A 19,914-nucleotide genomic window follows, 5' to 3' on the forward strand; every position below is an offset into this window, starting at 1 on the left:
TTCCTTTACCGGCTGAATAATGATTTCCGTAGGCCAGGGGACTGGAGAGAGGTCAGAGTGGTGAAAGTCAAGGGAAGACACCATTTCCAGAGAGTTGGAGAGAGGTGCCTTCTGAGGGCTGTGCACTGGCAGGGAGCCCTCCTGGTGCCGTCTCTTCCAATCCTGCATTCCAAAGACTAGGAAAGTGAGGGGAGGAACAGGGTTGAGGATGTTAAAAGGTGACAGTGGAAACCCTCTCACACTTGAGAACGTTGAAGGACCCAGGTATATTCAGCCTGGAGAAGAGAAATCTTGGAGGGACGGTGGGAACTGTCTTCCTCTGAGGTTGTTATGCAGGGTCTTAGGTATCAAAACCAGTGTTAAAAAAAAAAAAAAAAAAGATACCACTAGGGGGCAGGTCTCGGCTTGATTTAAGGAAGAACTTGCCCATGTCTGAACATCCTGGGAGATGCCTAGGTAGAGCATGTGGGGGCCTTGTGGGTCATCAGCCTGGATGGATCTTAACATCCCTTCAGGGATTCTGTAGCTTTCTCGGCTTTACGAGACCTAGTTAGTCTTCATATGTCAGAACACCTTTTCGCCAAGACTGCATAGTTTTCATGGTTTCCAATAGAAGTAAGCCTGTGAGTTAGGATATAGGGATAAAACAGAACTCTGACATACTGAAAAATTGCCTTTGGGTTTGGAAGCCTTAGAAAAATAAAATTTCTTCACTTACAAACAATCCCTAGTCTATTTTTCATGTTTCTTTTATTTAAACTGCATTGGGACAGGGCATTACAATTGTCCACATGAGGAATTATTTCAAGAAACAGCCAGGTCACACAGACAGTTACATATTCCGTCTTTGACATGAACATGTAGGATCTCAACTAAAACAGACCCACTGTTACTGTTATCCAAGTGCTTGCACATCTTGATACAGTCTCAGAGAAGCCACACTAATTTTAGTTCCTCTGATGCCTGGGTATTTACATCCCCAAACCCTTTCCCCCCACAGCTATCTTTATTCTGTAGCACCTCTTTCTGGCTTATACTTTCCTTTGCATAGTAAACATTCTCAGGATATCCAGTTTCCTGTTTTCATATATTTTCCCTCTCGGTGGTCTGCTGTTGAGATCTGTATCACCCTGAAAGAAAAAAGAGAGAGAGGTTGAGAAAATCCTTGTGGACCAGAGCCGGGAGTTCTGACATCTCTGCCTCCTTCTTAATAGAAAGACAGTGTCCCCAGGATGCTTCCTTCCTCATAATGGACACCATCATTGGGTCATAGCTGGTTCATTCCGCCTGAGGTTGTGAAGGTTTAGACATCTTTGGGCTTGGGGTGCCCAACTGGGCCTGGACCCTATACAGGCCATCGAGAAGGCTGGAGTGCCATCCCCGGGACAGAGTGCCCACCACGAGCCTGCCTGTGGTGTCTCATGAGGGGCCAGCAGGCTTGTTTTGCCATTGTGATATGTCTTCCCAAGAAGGGAAAGCTACTGCTCATCACATCCCACACGTGGATTTCCAAAATTAGCAAGATTTCCTTATGGAAATTATGGAACACTCGTACCCAACGGGGCCCCTCACAGCCTCACACATGGCAGTGCTTCTAGCTTCATCTCTCACCCCATTTCTCTCCCCTCTTCCTGAGCTCCTTTTCTCTAGCTATGCTGTTCCCTTGTATGAACCCAGCTTCGGCACTGTTGGCATATGAATTCCATCTGGAATTCTCTTCTTTCCTTCTCTATCTGGTGAGCAATCAATTTTACTTATTCTTTTTAATTTCCATTAAACATTTTGTTCTTTCTCGTTTAATTAATACCAGAAACTAATACTTTTATAAAATACATTGATCATGCACTTGGATGTCATAGCAGTATCAATTGTTATAAAAATTTCTAAAAGCTTCCTCTCAGTTTCTGTACTTTTGTTGTCTTGGGCAGGTGACAAACAGGGACCACTCGTGGAGTGGCACCGCCTTAGGCTTTTCTACGGGTCACATCCTCCGTGAAGGTGCTCCACCCAGCCACCTCAGGTTAAACCAGTCACTCCTCCCCTGTGATCCTCCCCGGTGAGATGCAAACACAGCATCACAGAACATTTGCTCACAGCCCTGTGGTGATGTGTGCTTCTTCCTCTCCACCAGATTCCGAGCTCTGCCAGGGAGGGTGTCCTTTCTTATTGATTATTCATCTCTGTGTCTCAGAGTCCAGACCTAGGCCCTGTTCAGAGCCTGGTCAGTATTTGTGCCACTGAATATAAAGCCACTTTGGAAAACTAAACTCTTGTGGGGTCTTGGCTCAGTGTCGACTCATGTACTGGTTTGCTTATGACATCTCAGGGCTACGGATGGCATATCTAGCCCTGTGACCAGCTAGGGGAGATGGGATAAAAGAGCCTCATCACCTCTGGGTGCTTGTTGGCAGGACTGTGGCCTCATGGTGTGGAGACAGAGCAGTTGGACCAGGACCAGCAAGCCCCAGCAATTAACAGTCCCCAGGCCAGGGCAGAGAATCTGTTTTACAAGATGGCTAATACCGGAGACTAAGACTTTGCAGGTGGAAGGACTCTAATACCTCCTGAGTCTGGGTGGTGAGTAGTAACCCCCACCAAGTGAGAGTTCAACAGAAGGGACCCCTTTTGGGTTTTTGCCCTGAAAGGAGATGGCTATACATTAATTGTAGGACTCGTCCAGAGGCAAGCCTCTGGTTTCCTTAACTTCCTGAGCTAACCATTATTTAAGAATTAGAGAATTAAGAAAAAGATTTTTTCCTATCTTTTGTTCCCTCCCTAAGCACATGGTAAGAAAAGGCTCAGCTTGAATTCAGAGGCCAATGGGGTTATCACTTTTGGCTAAAACCCAAACTGACCCAGTACTGAGAGAGAGCTGTGAGTGAGTGGGGAACCTTACCCTCACTGGGGGGCTGATTCACCCACATGTTTGAACACAAGGCCAGAAGAAAATTCCCATAATCCATGGGGGTTGAACCATCGGTACACAGAAACTTCAGTCCCCTTCCCTCCTGACCTAAACCAGGTCCTTGATCTTGAGTTGTCCTGGTTAATCCTAAACAGAGGGCAGCCTTATCAATCTCCAGAGTAATTAAAATAAAAGACAGTTTGCCTTTCCATAGCATAGGGCTCGTATGACCATGAGCAGGTCACTGAACTTCTCTGAACTCATTTTCCTCACCTGACAAATGGAGATATTTATATATCTCCTTATCAGAGGGTAAATAAGATAGTGAAAACTACTACCATGTGCCTGGTTCTGATAAAAGGAGCAGAAACATCTGTTCCCTAGCTCTGCGTTTCTGTAAGGGGAGATTTCTGCTACAGTGTTGGTTTTAGCACACGTGATCATACATGTGATTACTGTAGGGGTGATTAAACCACAGACACTGGGCCCACCTCTGTAGCTTCTGACTCAGTAAATCTGAAGTGAAGCATAAGAATTTGCATTTCTAACAACTTCTCAGGTGATGCTGATATTGCTACTGGTCAAAAGGACCACGTTTTGGGGGAACCACTGCTCTAGAATAATGTTCTTTGCCTCTCTCCTCATCTTTCCCTTGCTCCTCTCATGGAGGAGGAATGATTTATTCTGTGTTTGGAAGACGGGGTCAACATGTACCCCATCTGGCCTCTCCTTTTGGATCTGCCTGTAGGGTTGATGAATCCTGGTCATCTGTCTCCTCGGAGTAAGGGTTGGTCTTTATGGAGCAGGGCTGTGGTTGATCAGTTCTGCAGGTACCTTTAATTCTGGGGTAAAACACAAGGATGCCCAGGTTGGACACCCATTAAATTCTCAATCTAGAATTGTAACATAGTAAAACTTGCATTTTGACTTTTATATATTTGCCTCCTATACTTTTTTTTTCCTCGGTTGATTCTGAATTAAAGAAAGGACTACTTTACGTTGTCCCCCTGGGGGACAATAATAATTATTACTTCCTTAATATTAGAAACCTAAATTCAACCAGTATTGACGAAATCCTCAGGAATAATGATATTGTGGGGATGTGAAAGATGAACACATACTGCCCGTAGGCTTGCAAATGTCCCTGTGGTTCTCCACTGAAACAAGCATTGGCACCTGTCTGCCAGGCCTAGTGTCAAGTGGCATTAGACATTATCTCCAAGGAGCTTCCACCCAGACAGAGGAGTGTCATGACCGCTGGCACCTGTATCACAGGTGGAGCTCACATGCCCGAGGGCTTTGAGAATCCAGAGAGGGAGAGGGAAGTGTTGCAGCTGAAGGGACAGGGGAGGTTTGGAGTTGGCACTGCATGAGGCCAGGGCCTGGCAGACAGGAAAGCAGAGAAGTCGGAAGGAGCAAAGCGGGAGCAGGGAAGGTAAGCTTGGAGCACGGGCATCGAGAGTGGAGTCCATACCTACCGGCCGTGGGCTGGAACATGGAGAATCTCACTCCTCAGAGAGGGTTTTGGAGGAGCCTGTCTTGGACACCTGGATGATCTCCACAGAGGTGATGCCCTTGCCGGCCACGCGGTGTCTGGTGCGCAGCTTGTTCAGGGCGGTCTCTGCCATGCCAGCCCGCTCCTCAGCGTCGTCCAGCTCATGCACCGTCTTTCTGTAGCGAGCCAAGGTCTGGTTGGCCTGCTCCTCCTGTGGCAGAAGCACAGTGGAAAATAGGGCGTAAACCTGGGTTCTCCTGGTTAAATGTGCATCGTTATCGGTTGGTTCAACGTGGACATGTGAGAGTCCAGTCTTTCAGTACTTTTAGCTGATTCTTTTTTGGCCTTGACATCCATATTTCTAAATAAAATGTGCTGTGTTGATGCTTCTATAATTTGTAGTTTTAGCCATTAGCTACTGGTGCCCCACTATGAAAGGTGTGGATTTAGCATTTTTCCCCAGCCCCCACCGCACAGCTCCCATCCCCTTATCTTCCCAGTAGAATCACAGTGCTATTTCGGTTAGAACCATATGAACTGTAAGCCTGATCTTTATCGAGCCATTTGGGAAAGGCGCTGGTTGTGTGGGCGGCTGATGGATTCAGCGTAGTAGCCCCAGAACTGGCAGCAAACAATGGCAGAGTCCAAGTTCTATGTCAAGGTGGGGGTGGGGGCGTGCTGGTGCCGGTAGGCAGACGTGTGGTATAGGGTTGAGGCTTGAAGCCATCATTTGCTAACCATTTGACTTTGATTTTGACATTTACTAACATGACATAAATATCCCACTCTGGGCTATGTCCTCACCTGTGAAACAGACTAAGAAGATCAGTGTTCCTGCCTTGTATTCGGAGGATTAAAGAAGGGAAGGGTCTTGTGTTTAACGGTCTGAGCAGGAGAGAGAAGTTATCCTGGCAGAGGCCACCAGGGGCAGTGGAAGCAGGACAAAGGCAGCAAAGACTTGCCCTGGTTTTAGATGACACCTTACAGGTGTTCTTGGGGGATATTTTCATTTTCTACGTGTTCTCATCTCCAGTGTGTGGTGTCCAGTCCACCTATGAAGTGCCATGGACACGAAGCTCACAGGGGCCATCTTTTGGCAGGGCTCGATTCCTTTCCTGTGGTTAATGCCAACCAGGTGCTGAGACCTGGACTGGGAAGGGAGGGCACGTTAGGGACACACGTTAGGGCGAGCACCCACCGCCTCTTCAATCTGCCGCTTGTAGATCTTCAGCTTGTTCTGCAGCTTCTCCACCAGCTCCTGCATGCGCTGGTTGGTCTTGTGGTCCTCCTCCGTCTGGAAGACCAGCTCTTTGAGGCGGCGCTCATTCTTCCGCAGCGTCTTCACTGTTTCCACGTGCTGTTTCTGCTCACCGTCCAGCTCTGTCTCTAGTTCCTTGATCTGAGGGAGGAAGAGAGGGACGTGGCTGTGAGAACACAGGGTTTTGAACTTGAGAGCTCAGTGGCCTTGAGTGGGGGCATCATGGTAACAATGTCCATCCACCTCTTCCCCACAGGAGAGCAGGCAAACCCTGGACAGGAGGGTCACACAGGTTCTGCCCCTCATGGGTCTGCTGTGGTAGTCAGATGGGTCCCTTTCCCTGAGCCTCACATTTCCTTCTCTGGGAAGTGGGGGAGGGAGGGGCCTGACAGGGTCACCAAACCTCCTGCGCGCCTCTAGCTCTGACACCCCATGGGTGAAGACCAAGGCTGGTTTTTTAAATTTTTTTTTTTTTCAACGTTTATTTATTTTTGGGACAGAGAGAGACAGAGCATGAACGGGGGAGGGGCAGAGAGAGAGGGAGACACAGAATCGGAAGCAAGCTCCAGGCTCTGAGCCATCAGCCCAGAGCCTGACGCGGGGCTCGAACTCACGGACCGCGAGATCGTGACCTGGCTGAAGTCGGACGCTTAACCGACTGCGCCACCCAGGCGCCCCCCAAGGCTGGTTTTAAGGAAATTGTAAGGGAGGAACAGTGTTGGAAACAGAGACTGGGAACAGAGGAAGAATCCTGGGAGCTCCCCTGCTTGGGGGCACAGTCTGGGGGAAAGGTGACAGGAGAAGAAGGAAGAGGAGAGGAGACCTATGTACAAATAAATTACAGCTCTCCTCTCATTTTCCTTTCCCTTCCTAGCATCTGAATAATCCAGTTCCTCATCAAGCACTGGGTGCTTTGGGAAGATTTGGGAAAAGGCCCCTGCCCAGCCATGTCTCCCTTCTCTCCCTCCTGGCCCACCTCGGGGTCGCCCTCACCCTGGCTTCCAGTTTCATGATCGTGCGCTTCCCTCCCTTCAGAGCCAGCTGCTCAGCCTCCTCCATCTTGGCCTGCAAGTCTTTGATGGTGATCTCGTAGTTCTTCTTGATTTTCTCCAGGTGCATGCAGTGGTCCTGCTCTTGCCGGAGCTCCTCCGCCATGCGGGCAGCCTGCGGGAGGGGAGCAGAGTGGGGACTGGAGCTGGGTTCCCATGCCATTGAGAGATGAGGAACCTTGACCTCTGGAGACCAGAGGACCAAGTGGTTGACAAGGAGAACCTTGCCGATGTGCTGCTGGGTTTTGGTGGAGCGGGTGCCCCATGCTCCTGTGTCTCTCCCAGTGACAGGGAGGAGGCAGGCTCATGCACTCACCACCAGGGCCCCCAGTCCCACAGACTCCCACCAGCCTGGGGCTCTCCAGCCACTCTTTGCTGCCTCCTGCATCAGGGGCACAGCACAGAGGGTGGGCATAGCGCAGATCTGGAGGAGGAAGACGAAGGTCTGCATGTAGCTCCTGTGTGACCTTCAGCAAGTCACTTTACCCTCTCGTTCTTGCATTCATTCCACAAGTATTCATGGAAGATCTGCATGCTGGGTATGGGTCTGTTCTCTCAAGACCCAGCACCAAATAAGACCTGCAATGGTCTTGAGCTGGCATTTCAAGCAAGTGCAACAAGCCTGGCGATAACATCTGTATTCCTTCATCTTTTTTTTTTAATTTTTTTTTTAATGTTTATTTATTTTTGAGACAGAGAGAGACAGAGCATGAACGGGGGAGGGGCAGAGAGAGAGGGAGACACAGAATCTGAAGCAGGCTCCAGGCTCTGAGCTGCCAGCACAGAGCCCAACACGGGGCTCGAACTCACAAGCTATGAGATCGTGACCTGAGCTGAAGTCGGATGCTTAACCGACTGAGCCACCCAGGCGCCCCTGTATTCCTTCATCTTTAAAGTGGGGTGCGTAGTATCTGCCGCTCAAGGTCGTGTGAGTCCCCAAAGAGAAGTGGGGCAAGACCACTGGCAGCACGTCCTGCTGAATCTGCCCCTGAGCACCTGGGCATGGCTCCCATCTTCCTTTCACTAATGCTTCTCCTCAGGCTGCTTTAATGCTCCTCTTTGCCAAAAGACCTGCCCAGGAAAGCCCACTTTCGATGGCTTCTTTGACCCATGTCCCCAGGCCTCAAGCTCTGATCTCTCACATGGTCGTGTATAGCTTGTAATTATTCCTTACTTGTATGTGTTTGGCTTTTCAGAAAGGCCTCCAGACTCCTTAGGACAAGGACCACAGCCCTACTGGCAGGGTGCTGGCGCTGCACAGTGACCTTTGAGGGGAGGAAGTGGCCTTCCCTGCTGAGGGTGGCCTGGTCCTCCACAGGCGGCCCAGGCCGGGCCCCCCTCCCACCAGCACCAGGCAGCATGCACACTTACATCAGTCATGGCTTTCTTGGCCCTCTCGTCGGCAGAGCGGAACTCACTGATGAGCTCCTCGTGCTCGTTGGAGATGCGCTGGACATCCGACTCCAGCTTGCGCTTGACCACGAGGAGGCTTTGGTTCTGGAAGAGAAAATAAAGACATTGCCATGAGGCAGAAGTCTGCGCAGCCCTTCCTGTGTCCGGGAAAGAGAAACAACTCTCTCACAGACATACTTGCCAAACCCCCCAACAGGAAATGGCCTGGACCCCCTGCTTGAGGTAAGCGTCTCTCCCTGCATTTTTCTCTGTGTTTTAGAGCAGAACATGTATCACAAGGAGTCCAGGAATAACGTCATTTCGGCCTGGGATGGGTGGGAACTCTAGAACAATCCTGAACTCAGAGCTGGGAAAACCCAGGTTCAACCCCGGTACTTCTACATATGTGGATAAATTCTTTACCTCTAGGCTTTGTCTTATTTCTAAAGTGGGGTTGTGATCCCTATATGTCCCATGCACATTTTTTCTTTTGGTGAATTCACATGAGATGCTAAGTAGGAATTAAGTTTGTGCTGGCAAAGTATTGCACTGTAAGCAGTATTGGTGTTACCGCTGGTAGATAAGGGTCCCCTTTTTTGACCACACATAAGCCACTCAACTCTCTGGGTCATGGTTTTTCATTTGTAAAATGAATGTCAGACTTTGTTTTTATTTACTGATTTTTTTTTTAAGTAGGCTCCATGCCCAGCAGGGAGCCCAGTGCATGGCTTGAACTCACAACTCCGAGATCAAGACCTGACTGGAGATTAAGAGTCAGGCTTAATTTAACTGACTGAGCCACCCAGGTGCTCCTAGACTTTGGAATATTCTAGATCCCTTCTAGTTCTGAAGTTCTATCCTCAGTGACACTGAAGGTAATGGCAGTCCTTAAAATTGGCTAAATCATCAGAATCTCCTGAGGAGTTTAGATCCAAAAGTTTAAATTTCTGGAGTCCCGCCACAGACCAGATTCTGGATCACAGTCTCCAAGGGAGAGAGTCTAGGAGCCTGTCTTTGAAAGCTCTGCACAGCAATGTGCATGTAGTTCACACACTGTGTGTGCACTAAAAATGGTTAAGAATGGTACATTTTATGTTACGGGGGTTTTTGCCATAACAAAAGAAGTCTCTGCAGGTGAGTTCTGAGGATTTCCCAAGTGGGGACACCATCTGCCTTTGAGTTTTGAGGGGAGCCCACAGGGTTTGGGCACCATCCTGGCCCTGCCCCCACACGCCAAGTGTGAGTCTGCATAGACGCCCCCCCACTCCCAGGAAGCCGCCATCCTACCTGGATGTTGACCTCGTTGTGCCGCTCGGTGATCTCTACCACCTCCTGCTCCAGCAGCTTGCGGGAGCGCTCGCTGCCCTCCAGGCCCGCGCGCACCTCCTCCAGCTCCGTCTGCAGCAGGCTCAGGCGCCGCTCCTGCAGGTTGTACTGCTCCCGCAGCTCCTCGTGCTGCCGGGCATCCTCGTCCATCTGCATCTGCAGGTCCTGGGGGGGGCCAGAGGACCCGGCCTGAGCCCATCTCCCGGACCCTGGCATGGTCTGGGCTCAGCAGGGAGCTGGGGTCTGGCTGGGGAGTTCAAGGCCACAGAGGAGGAGAGTGGAAGGTATCGATCTGCGCTGGGGGAGTTCCCAGTCTGGTTGCGGCCTAGCAGGCCAGGGCCCAAGCGCCCCCAGAATTTGTCCAGTGAGAGGTAACCATAAGGTCAAGGCTTTTCTGAGGACAGAGCACCTTGAGTCTCCAGCAGGCCCTTCTCACCGAGGCCTTCCTCAGTGATCTTGACCATTACACCCCCACTGGCTAACCCACATCTCCCTTCTCCTATCTGGTTGTTTCTCTGTAGCACGTATCGCCGTTTTTAATACTACAGTTTTATTTATGTGTTGTTTATTGTCTATCTGCAGGGATGTCTGTTTATTATATACATTCTTGTACCTCTAGCACCTAATACAGTGCCTACGCTGGGCAGGTCTCTAATAAAATGTATGTTGAATGCATGGATCCAGCTACAGATGCTTTAAAGACCAATGATAGCAATAAAGGAAGACTTCAATTCTATTTGTGTTTTTTTCTTAAGATGAGTGGTGGGCATATAAGTATTTACTATGTTCTTTATTTTTCTGTCCTGAATTCACATATAATAAGTCAAATGACTTTAAGAACCAAGACAGGGGCGCCTGGGTGGCGCAGTCGGTTAAGCGTCCGACTTCAGCCAGGTCACGATCTCGCGGTCCGGGAGTTTGAGCCCCGCGTCAGGCTCTGGGCTGCTGGCTCAGAGCCTGGAGCCTGTTTCCGATTCTGTGTCTCCCTCTCTCTCTGCCCCTCCCCCATTCATGCTCTGTCTCTGTCCCAAAAATAAATAAACGTTGAAAAAAAAATTAAAAAAAAAAAAAAAAGAACCAAGACAGGCCCAACTTTCTGTTTTCCTTCTCTCTTCCCTCTTTTTAGTGGTCCAGGGTATGGACTTAGGTGGTTGGGGCCTCTCATATAGATAGTCCCCAAGTGTCCTGCTCCCTAGACTTCCAGCCACCCCATGCTGCCACTTTCATGCTTTTCTCCTAGCTGCAGACATGCATGAAGTTAGCTTCCTGGACCTGCAAGCTTGGGGATGGCTTACTTTGTGATTAGGCCCCAGATTGCTACCTTGATTTGCTGTTGCAGCCTTTTCAGGGTCTTTACAAGTTCGCTGTTGTTCTTGTTGGCGTGGTCCAGCTGGATTTCCATCTCATTCAGGTCCGTCTCCATCTTCTTCTTGAGCCGAAGTGCCTCTGCCCGGCCCTTGGCCTCTGCCTCCAGGCTGGCCTGCAAGGACTCGATTGCCCGCTGGTGGTTCTTCCTGCAAGTGCAATCAGAGAAGACCCTGGCATACTGGGCCCGCTGGTCAGGCTGTGCTAAACCTCCCTAGTTAAGAGGTCTGTGAGCATCAACATGCATATGGCCACCATATTTGAAATTAGAGTGTATCTTCCCTTAAAGCATTTAAGTGGGGGAGTGTGTGCTTTGGGAAAGGACACAGAAGGTCAATGTTTACCTCATATCTTTTGTGATCTCAATTCATTCAACATGCAGAATAGCCCTGCAAGGAAACTGAGGCTCCAAGATGATGAAAAACATGCCAAAGGTTTAGCCCATGACAGAGACAGGATTCAAACCCAAATGCTAGCTGTTTTGTTTTTGTTTTTTTAATTACAAAATGTGAGCTTTGGCTATACAAGCCAAAGCTTGTCTCTCTGTAAAACAGCAGTTATTGGTTGATTGTATTTAATATATTTAGTTATATTGTAATCAGTATAATGAACATTTTCATAAAACCCTCCATAGAAGGAGACTAGAGGAGGCAATTTACATGTTCAAAAAAATATTTGTTTCATTGAGGGAAATAAATGGCTAGCATGAAAAGATCCTGTCACCTGCCCCTTGTCTGTAGTGTTCACCTCTGCTCTACCCCTGCACACCTTCTATTGTGTAGGCACATTGCTGGATTTATAGCACTCTGAGATGTATTCAATTTCTAGACATGGGAGAAGGTATCATGACATTCTCAAAAGTGAACAGAATTTTTATTCAATTTGACTTAAAAAATAAATACAAGAAAAAAACTATAAAACATGTTGAAAAAAATAAAGGTCTAAGTAAATGGAAGGACATTCATGTTCATGGATTGGAAGACATAATGTTGTGAAGGTGGAATTCGGTGCAGTCAGTATCAAAATGCCAGCTGATTTCTTTGCAGAAATTGACAGGCTGATCCTAAAATTTATACAGAAATGCAAGGGACCCAGAATAACCAAAATGATCTAGAAAAAGAACAACAAGGTGGAGGACTCACACTTCCCAATTTCAAAGCCACAGTAATCAAGACATTGTGGTCATGGCATAAGGATAGACCTATAGATGAATGGAATAGAATTGGGAATCCAGAAATAAACCCAAGCCAATTCATTTTCAACAAGGATGCTAAGACCATTCAATAGGGAGAGAGCAGTCTTTCCAGAAAGTAGTTCTGGGACAACTGGATATCCACATGCAAAAGAATGAAGTTGGACCCCTACCTCATACCTTATACAAAAATTAACTCAAAATGGACCAAAGACCTAAATGTAAGAGCTAAAACTGTAAAACTCTGATCTCATCTAGGAAAAATAGGCAAGAATCTTTGTGACTAAATTAGGGAAAGAGTTTTTTAGATATGACACCTAAAATACAGGCTACCAAAGAAAAAAACAGATACATAGACTTCATCAAATTTAAAAACATTTGTGCTTCAGAGGGTATTATTAAGAAACTGAAAAGGCAACTCACAGAATGGGTGGAAATATTTGCAAATTACATATCTGATAAAGGATGGGTCTAGTATTCAGAATATTTAAAGAACTCTTACAACTCAACAGTAGAAAGACAACCTAGTTTTTAAAATGGGCCAAGGATTAGAATAGACATTTTTCCAGGCAATATAGAGAAGTGGCCAATAAGCACATCAAAGATGCTTAGCAGGAGCAGCTGGGTGGCTCAGTTGGTTAAGCATCCAACTCTTGATTTCAGCTCAGGTCACGATCTCATGATTCGTAGGTTTGAGCCCTGCATCAGGCTCTGTGCTGATGCATGCTCTTTCTTTCTCTCTCAAAGAAACTTAAAAAAAAAAAAAACAACTTAAAAAGGTGCTCAGCATCATTAACTATAATGGAAATACAGTTCTAAACCACAGTGAGATACTACCTCCCATACACTAGGTTGGCTAGGATAAAAAAAGGTAATGATAAAATGTTAGAGAAGATCTGGAGACCCTACAGCCCTTATAACCCTGAGAATGTAAAATAGTACAACTGCTTTGGAGAAGAATCTGACCATTCTGCAAAAAGTTAAACACAGAGTGAACATATTACCGGAACTTCTAGTCCTAGGTACATACCCAAGAGAAATGTAAACCTCTATCTACACAAAAACTTGTATATGGATGCTCATAGTGGCATTATCCATAGTGGCCCAAAGGTGAAAACAACCCAAATGTCCATCAACTGATGAATAGATGAATAGATAAATAGATAAAATAGATAAACAATTGGGATCTGTCCAAACTATGGCATAGTATTCAGGAATAAAAAGGAATGAAATACTTACACTTGCTCCAACATGGATGAAGCTTGAAAACATGATGCCAAGTGAAAGAAGCCAGTCACAAAGGACCACATATTGTAGGATTCCATTTATATGGGATGTCCAGGATAGGCAAATCCAGAGAAAGTTGTTGGATAGATTAGTTGTTGCCTAGGTCTGGGAGTGGGGGTGGTGGGGAGAAATGGGGCAACACTGCAAAAGGATATGGGGTTTCTTTGGGGGAGTGATGAAAATGTTCTAAAATTGCAGTGATAATTGCACAACTGAAAACCATTGAATTTTTCCCTTGTCATGGGCAAACTATGTAAATTATATCTCCAATCTGTTGCAAACTCTCTCTCCTCCCCTCCCCCCGCCACGCCACATAGTGGCATATAGCTAGATATTTAGGGTTTATTCTAATGGCTGCGGAGTCATGGGGCTTCTCCCTCCAGTGGCTCTGCCTACAGCTTTGTTAGGGGTGATTGTGGGGGATGTTGTAAACTCGGGAAGCAATAGTGCAGGAAGATTTCAGGCAGGCAGTTTAGGCAAGATGCCAATGTGAACAGTTGCAAATGTGTTGATCTTCTCAGAATCACAACAAATCATATTTCTGTAAACAAAAACTTAGTGCTGAGTCCAAAACTTACTGGAACCTCAGGCAGCAACAGTGGACACTGAATTAAAAAGAAATCTCCAGGGGCGCCTGGGTGGCGCAGTCGGTTAAGCGTCCGACTTCAGCCAGGTCACGATCTCGCGGTCCGTGAGTTCAAGCCCCGCGTCGGGCTCTGGGCTGATGGCTCAGAGCCTGGAGCCTGTTTCCGATTCTGTGTCTCCCTCTCTCTCTGCCCCTCCCCCGTTCATGCTCTGTCTCTCTCTGTCCCAAAAATAAATAAACGTTAAAAAAAAAAAAAAATTAAAAAAAAAAAAAAAAAGAAATCTCCAAATCCAGCACCCAGCAGATCAGTTCTTTTCCATGACGTGGTGGATGTTTTCTGAGGGTTCATGAATGTTCATAGTAATTTATATCTGTGTGGCTTTGCAGGTTATGGAGTACTTTCATATTTATCATCTCAGTTAATCTTCACCACCCCTGAGAGGGGTGACAAGAAGCTGTCGTCATTCACATCTGTCAGATGGGGCAACTGCATCCATCTCACAGGGGGGCTTTCTGATTTTTTTATTGTGGGAAAATACGCATTACGTAAAATGTCCTATGTTAACCATTTTGAAGTGTGCGTTTCCGTGGTATTAAACACATACATCATGCTGTGCTTCTACTGGCACCGCCTGTCTCCAGAACTCTTTTCATCTGATAAAACTAAACCATGTCCCCATGAAACACTAACTCCCCAATATCCCTCTTTCCCCTGGCCCCTGGCAACCACTGTTCTGCTTTCTGTTTCTGTGATTGTGACTGGTCTAAGTACTTCCTCTTGTAGGTAGAACCATGCAGTATCTGTCTTTTTGTGACTGGCTTTTTTTCACTCAGTTATAATGTCCTCAAAGTTCACCCATGTTGTAGCAGGTGTCTCAATTTCCTTGCTTGTGAAGGCTGGATAAATTTGCACTGTGTGTAGAGACCACATTTTGTTTATCCATTCCTTTGTCAGTGGACTTGGGTTGCTTTCATGCCACAGCTCTTCTGAATAATGCTATGAACATGGTATACAAGTATCTCTCCAAGACCCTGCTTTCAGTTCTTTTGGGTAAATATTCAGAAGTAGAATTGCTGGATCATATGGTAATTCTATTTTAAATTTTTTGAGGAACCTCTGTACTGGCTTTCACATCGGCTGTACCATTTTACATTCCCACCAACAGTGCACAAACGTTCCAGTTTCTCTACATCCTCACCAACACTTGTTATTTCCCGCGTTTTGGATGGCAGCCATCCTAATGGGTGTGAGGTGGTATCTCCTTGTAGTTTTGATTTGCATTTCCCTCATGACTAGTGGTAGTGAGCATCTTCCCATGTGCTTATTGGCCATTTGTATATCTTCCTTGGAGAAATGTTTGTTAAAGTCCTTTGCCCATTTTTGGATGATGATGATGATGATGATGATGATGATGATGATGATGATAATTATCCCATGGTGTTTTGTGATCACTGAAGTACTATGTTTCGGAGTATTCACCTAAATTGCCGAAGGCCAGATGCCTAGTAGGTGGCAGAGGCCCGTCAATGCTACCCAAAGTCAGCCTCCCATCACTTCAGCCCCATACCTCGTAGCTTCAAATTCCTCTTCTTTCTCGTGGATTCTCCGGTCGATGTCAGCTTTAACCTGAGCCAGTTCCAGCTGAATTCGAATCACCTTGCTCTCTTCAACCTGCCAGGAATATAAACATCAGTCTTTCTGGCCAAGTAGGTGCATAGTCTCTGGCCAAGGGTCTAGCCTTCAAGGTGATGGCCACATGGTTACCTCCAGGGAAGATTCCGCTTCCTCCAGGGCCACCTGGAGTTCTTCTTTCTCAATCTCCAATTTTTTCTTCAACTTCTGCAGCTCATGCACACTCCGTCCTCCCTCACCCAGCTGATCAATCAGTTCCTTTATCTCCTCTGAGAAAGGAATATTCTCGTTAATAAGGCACACGAGGACCACCAGCTTCCCAGGGCCATGGCATGTGACACAGACATTCTTACATCAGGGCAGAAGCAGGCACTCCTAGCCTCACTGTATCCAAAGAGAAGCAACATACTCCAAGTCGTAGACTCATGGGGCATCAGGGCTTGGGCATTGGAGAACAGTGAGTTCAAGCTCCTCATTTTACAGATGAGAGGCTGAGGCCCACAAAAGAATGGGTAAGCACTGAACAGCTTGGGGGGCCAGTGCCCAGGACTCCCCAGGCCCATTAGGCCTAAACTCCAGGCCTTCCTTTCTCAGACCCTTTCTCCCCCTCTGCATCCCCCCACCAGGTCTGAAAACCAAGAAAAGGTGGGAGGAGTAGAGCCTTTCTGATCTCCTTCCTCAGTTGGGAGACCTGTTGCCCACCCAGAGGAGCTCCCAGGGACCCACCCAGCGCCTTGGAGCAGCCATAAATATCAGCCGCAACCAGAGGTGTCCAAGAAATGTGACTACCTTGACTAATCCATGACCAAACTCCATTCCTACATCAAGCCTCCCTGAGTTCAGAGAAATTTCATTTAATCCAATATCTTCCTGCTTGGGTTTCTAAGTTCCAGGTAGAGTGGAAAGCACTGGGGGCATCATCTAAGTCTCAGCTGTTGGGGTCCATCTGTGCTGATGTCACAGACACACTCGTAGCCCACATGGCTTCCCGTCGCCTGTCCTGGACATAGTGGCTGTTTCCAGAACATTCTCTACTGCACTGCTCTGGGACCGTGATGCTGCCTCACACCCTCTCAGCCCAAGTAAGCTGCTTGGCCATTCTCCTCCATGGCTCCCACCAGGCTGGGGCTACTTTACTTAATTTCTTTTTAATTTTTTAAAAATTTATTTTTTGAGGGGGAGCGAGAGAGAGAGAGAAAGAGAGAGAGAGAGAGAGAGAGCGAGCGTGAGCAGGGGAGGGGAAGAGAGAGAGGGAGACACAGAAATCCAAAACAGGCTCCAAGCTCTGAGCGCTCAGCCCAGAGCCCAACACAGGGCCTGAACTCATGAGCCACAAGATCATGATCTGAGCTGAAGTTGGATGCTTAACTGACTGAGCCACCCAGGTGCCCCTGACTGGGGCTACTTTACAAGGTTTGTTCCCACCTATGCTTCACCGGCCAGGTGAAGTGCATATTCCTCTGCTCTTAACTCCCAGGTTTCTGGGGAGCTTTCTCATCTGCACCAGGAGTTGGAGGTGGGATGGGGGTTAAGGGAGGAGGCAGGGCCCTGGGACCTTCAGCAGAACCTAATCAGCAACCGCCTCCTATTTTCTGTCCTCTCCTAGTCCAGGCAACCTTGATCTGGGTGTTCTGGTTGTTTCGCCCCTATCTTAACTCAGGTGTTTATATTTAAGACCTTTAGTATTCACACTTTTGAGACTACAGAAGCAGAGCCTTCATACCTCACATGCTGGGCTCTTGAGATTATCCCCTGTGAGCCGACAACTCCCCAGGGAGGGACTCATAGGACCTTGGGCAGGTTTGGGGGACAATCAGGCACCATCTGCCTCTACCCTCCATTGCAGTGACCCTACATCAGGCACCTAACCTGAATTGAGGAAACCCTGTGTTGACTGAGATTTTTGCTGCTCAGCAGAACAGTTCTTGAAAACAAAAAAACAAAACAACAACAAAAAACCCTGACCTATCTTACACAACTGATTTTGTGGTTAGAAATGTGTACCTGCCATAAAAACTCATTAATGCAGTCAAATCCCTGTATAGCAAAACATTCTTCAACAGATAGGCACCAATTTTCAAACAACATCCAACAGAACGGAGTTCCAGCATGAGACTCCTATACGTAAGAAATCTTGCATGTGTGTATGTTGTGTGCATAGGAGTGATGTAAGGGCTCAATACATAAAATCTGTTGAGCCCTCATTTCTGCCAGCTACTCTACTCAGTGAAGATTTTACACATTTTATCTTATTCCAACTGTCTCAACCTTACAAGGAAGACATTATTGTTTCCCCAATTTACAGATGAGGAAACTGAGGCACAGAAAGGTTAAGTAACTCACCTGCTCGAAGTCATGTTGCTGAGTGCCCAAGTGCTTCTACAAATTGCTTGCCAGGCAGTTGGCATTTATCGTGTGTACCTACTATGTGCCAGGTACTCAAACATGTGATGCGCTCAGGAGGAGGGAGGCCCTGCCTGGGTCTTTGTCCCTGCCCTCAGACTCACCCTGCAGAGTCTTGTTCTCCTTCTTCACCGACTCAAGGTGCTCCAGGGACTCCTCATAGGCGGTCTTGATCTTGAAGCTCTCGGTCATGTACATGCGGCACTCCTTCTGCGCACTGTCCACCTCCACCTGCAGCTCTTCGCACTTCTGCTGCCACTCGGCCAGCATCTTGTCAAAGACCCGCTGCTTCTTGTCCAGGGCAGCAGCCGCAGCATTGGCCTGGGGAGAGGTGGGGATGATGGTCTCCGGGGGTTCTGACTCTCCAGCCCCTTCCTCTGCTTCTGCCCTCCTCCCTGCCTTCCCCAGTCCTCCCCAGTAACTCTGGTGACCACAGATTTCTTGGGGATTGGGATATAATTCAACATTTATAGCACAAGCACAGGGCAAGGAGCCTGGAAAGAGTTACCCTCCAGTTCTAAAACTCCTACTACTAGATATGTGACCTTGGGCAGTCCATTTTATCTTCCCAGGCTAGGATTTTCTTAGGCGTATGATGAGGGATCTGGGCCACAGTGGCCTTCCCAGATTTATAACATTCACCCAACCCCCCGTAACATTTTTCTCTATGACTTACTAATACCTGTTACATGTCATTGTCCAACTCAGAGATGGGTTTGGTGTTATTTTTCTTGTGAATCAAAGCTGATTATTCTCAGACCTTATTTTTCATAGACCTTTCCTCCTTTTCATAAGTGTCCAGCAACTATGTATTTATTTTTTAATGTTTATTTTTTGAGAGAGAGAGAGAGAGACAGAGCGTAAGCTGGGGAGGGGCAGAGAGTGAGAGAGAGAGTGAGAGAGACACAGAATCTGAAGCAGGCTCCAGGCCCTGAGCTGTCAGCCAGAGCCCTATGTGGGGCTCCAACTCACGAACTGTGACATGACCTATGCCGAAGTTGGATGCTTAACCGACTGAGCCACCCAGGCACTCCAGCAACTATGTATTTATTGCTGTGCAATACTGGATTTTGTAAATTTCTGCTTCATTTCTTAATTTTGGAGGAGCAAAACCTTTTCAGGTTTTGGGACTATTTTCCTGAAGCCTCTCACATGGATATGCCCCTCTGCCCCTCACCACTGGCATGAAGCAGTTGCCCTGAAACACCAAGACCAGGTTCCTGTGTACCAGTTGAAATCTTATTTAATTTGGCTGAAGTCTGGCAAATCAGTCTGAACCAGGGATGCAAACAGGAATATTTAGCCACACAAAGTGTGTGTTATGTGGTTTGTGTGAGGAAAAGGGGAACAGAGACAATAGGTTGCATGACTTCCTGGGACTGTTTTGTCCTCACCACAGAGCTATTTGAATAGCGACATGTTGGGTGTTAAGATTGCAGAATTATGAGTATATAAACACATTTGCAGGCAAGAGCCTGTGTTCAGTGGGCCTGAATACAGACCCTGTGCTCCATCCTGTTGGGCCACCTGTTTTTTCTTGGTAAGCCCAGACATGTGACGGTTTCCAACAGCTCCCTGGGGTCCCTTGGACCCAGCAAATAGGCAGCCTTCGAACATTTTGACCCCCTGACCTTCTCCAAGTCGATGGTGAGGTCCTCGATTTCTGCCTGGAGTCGCTGTTTATTTTTCTCAAGGGAGGCAGCCCTGGCCTGGGCGGCTTCGGCTGTCTCTTCTGCTTCCTGGAGTCTGGCGGCCAGTTTCCTCCTGTGGGTGAGGGCAAAAGAGGCCATCAAGGAAACATAGAAGCCCATGAGCTAGGGGGCTGTGTTTGTGGTCCTGAGCTCTGGGGTCACAGTGGAGAAGATGCAGACAAAATGGAGAGTATTAGAGGAAAGCAACCACTGTCTGTCTGTCCATCCATCCATCCATCCAACAATTATGTATTGTTTCTACTCTGTCAGGTATCGTTACAGGCGTTCGAAAAACAGCACTGAATAAAAACAGACTAAGACTCCTGCCTTCA

The 19,914-nt window shown here is 47.4% G+C and overlaps 1 protein-coding gene across 1 annotated transcript in view; it reads right to left on the reverse strand.

The window, feature by feature from the left end:
- Window positions 1–727: 727 nt before the first annotated feature.
- The window catches only part of LOC115503860 (myosin-16-like), a 36,416-nt gene continuing 17,229 nt past the window's right edge, over window positions 728–19,914 (reverse strand). Inside the window, 11 exon segments of the mRNA XM_030300352.1 lie at window positions 728–1,130; window positions 4,384–4,611; window positions 5,599–5,799; window positions 6,652–6,822; window positions 8,079–8,204; window positions 9,387–9,590; window positions 10,747–10,939; window positions 15,424–15,527; window positions 15,621–15,757; window positions 17,996–18,212; window positions 19,523–19,655. Coding sequence (XP_030156212.1) covers window positions 4,411–4,611; window positions 5,599–5,799; window positions 6,652–6,822; window positions 8,079–8,204; window positions 9,387–9,590; window positions 10,747–10,939; window positions 15,424–15,527; window positions 15,621–15,757; window positions 17,996–18,212; window positions 19,523–19,655 — 1,687 coding nt within the window. The 3' untranslated portion in view covers window positions 728–1,130; window positions 4,384–4,410.

This window comes from Lynx canadensis, chromosome E3 (assembly GCF_007474595.2).
Source record: "Lynx canadensis isolate LIC74 chromosome E3, mLynCan4.pri.v2, whole genome shotgun sequence".
Lineage (NCBI taxonomy): Eukaryota > Metazoa > Chordata > Mammalia > Carnivora > Felidae > Lynx > Lynx canadensis.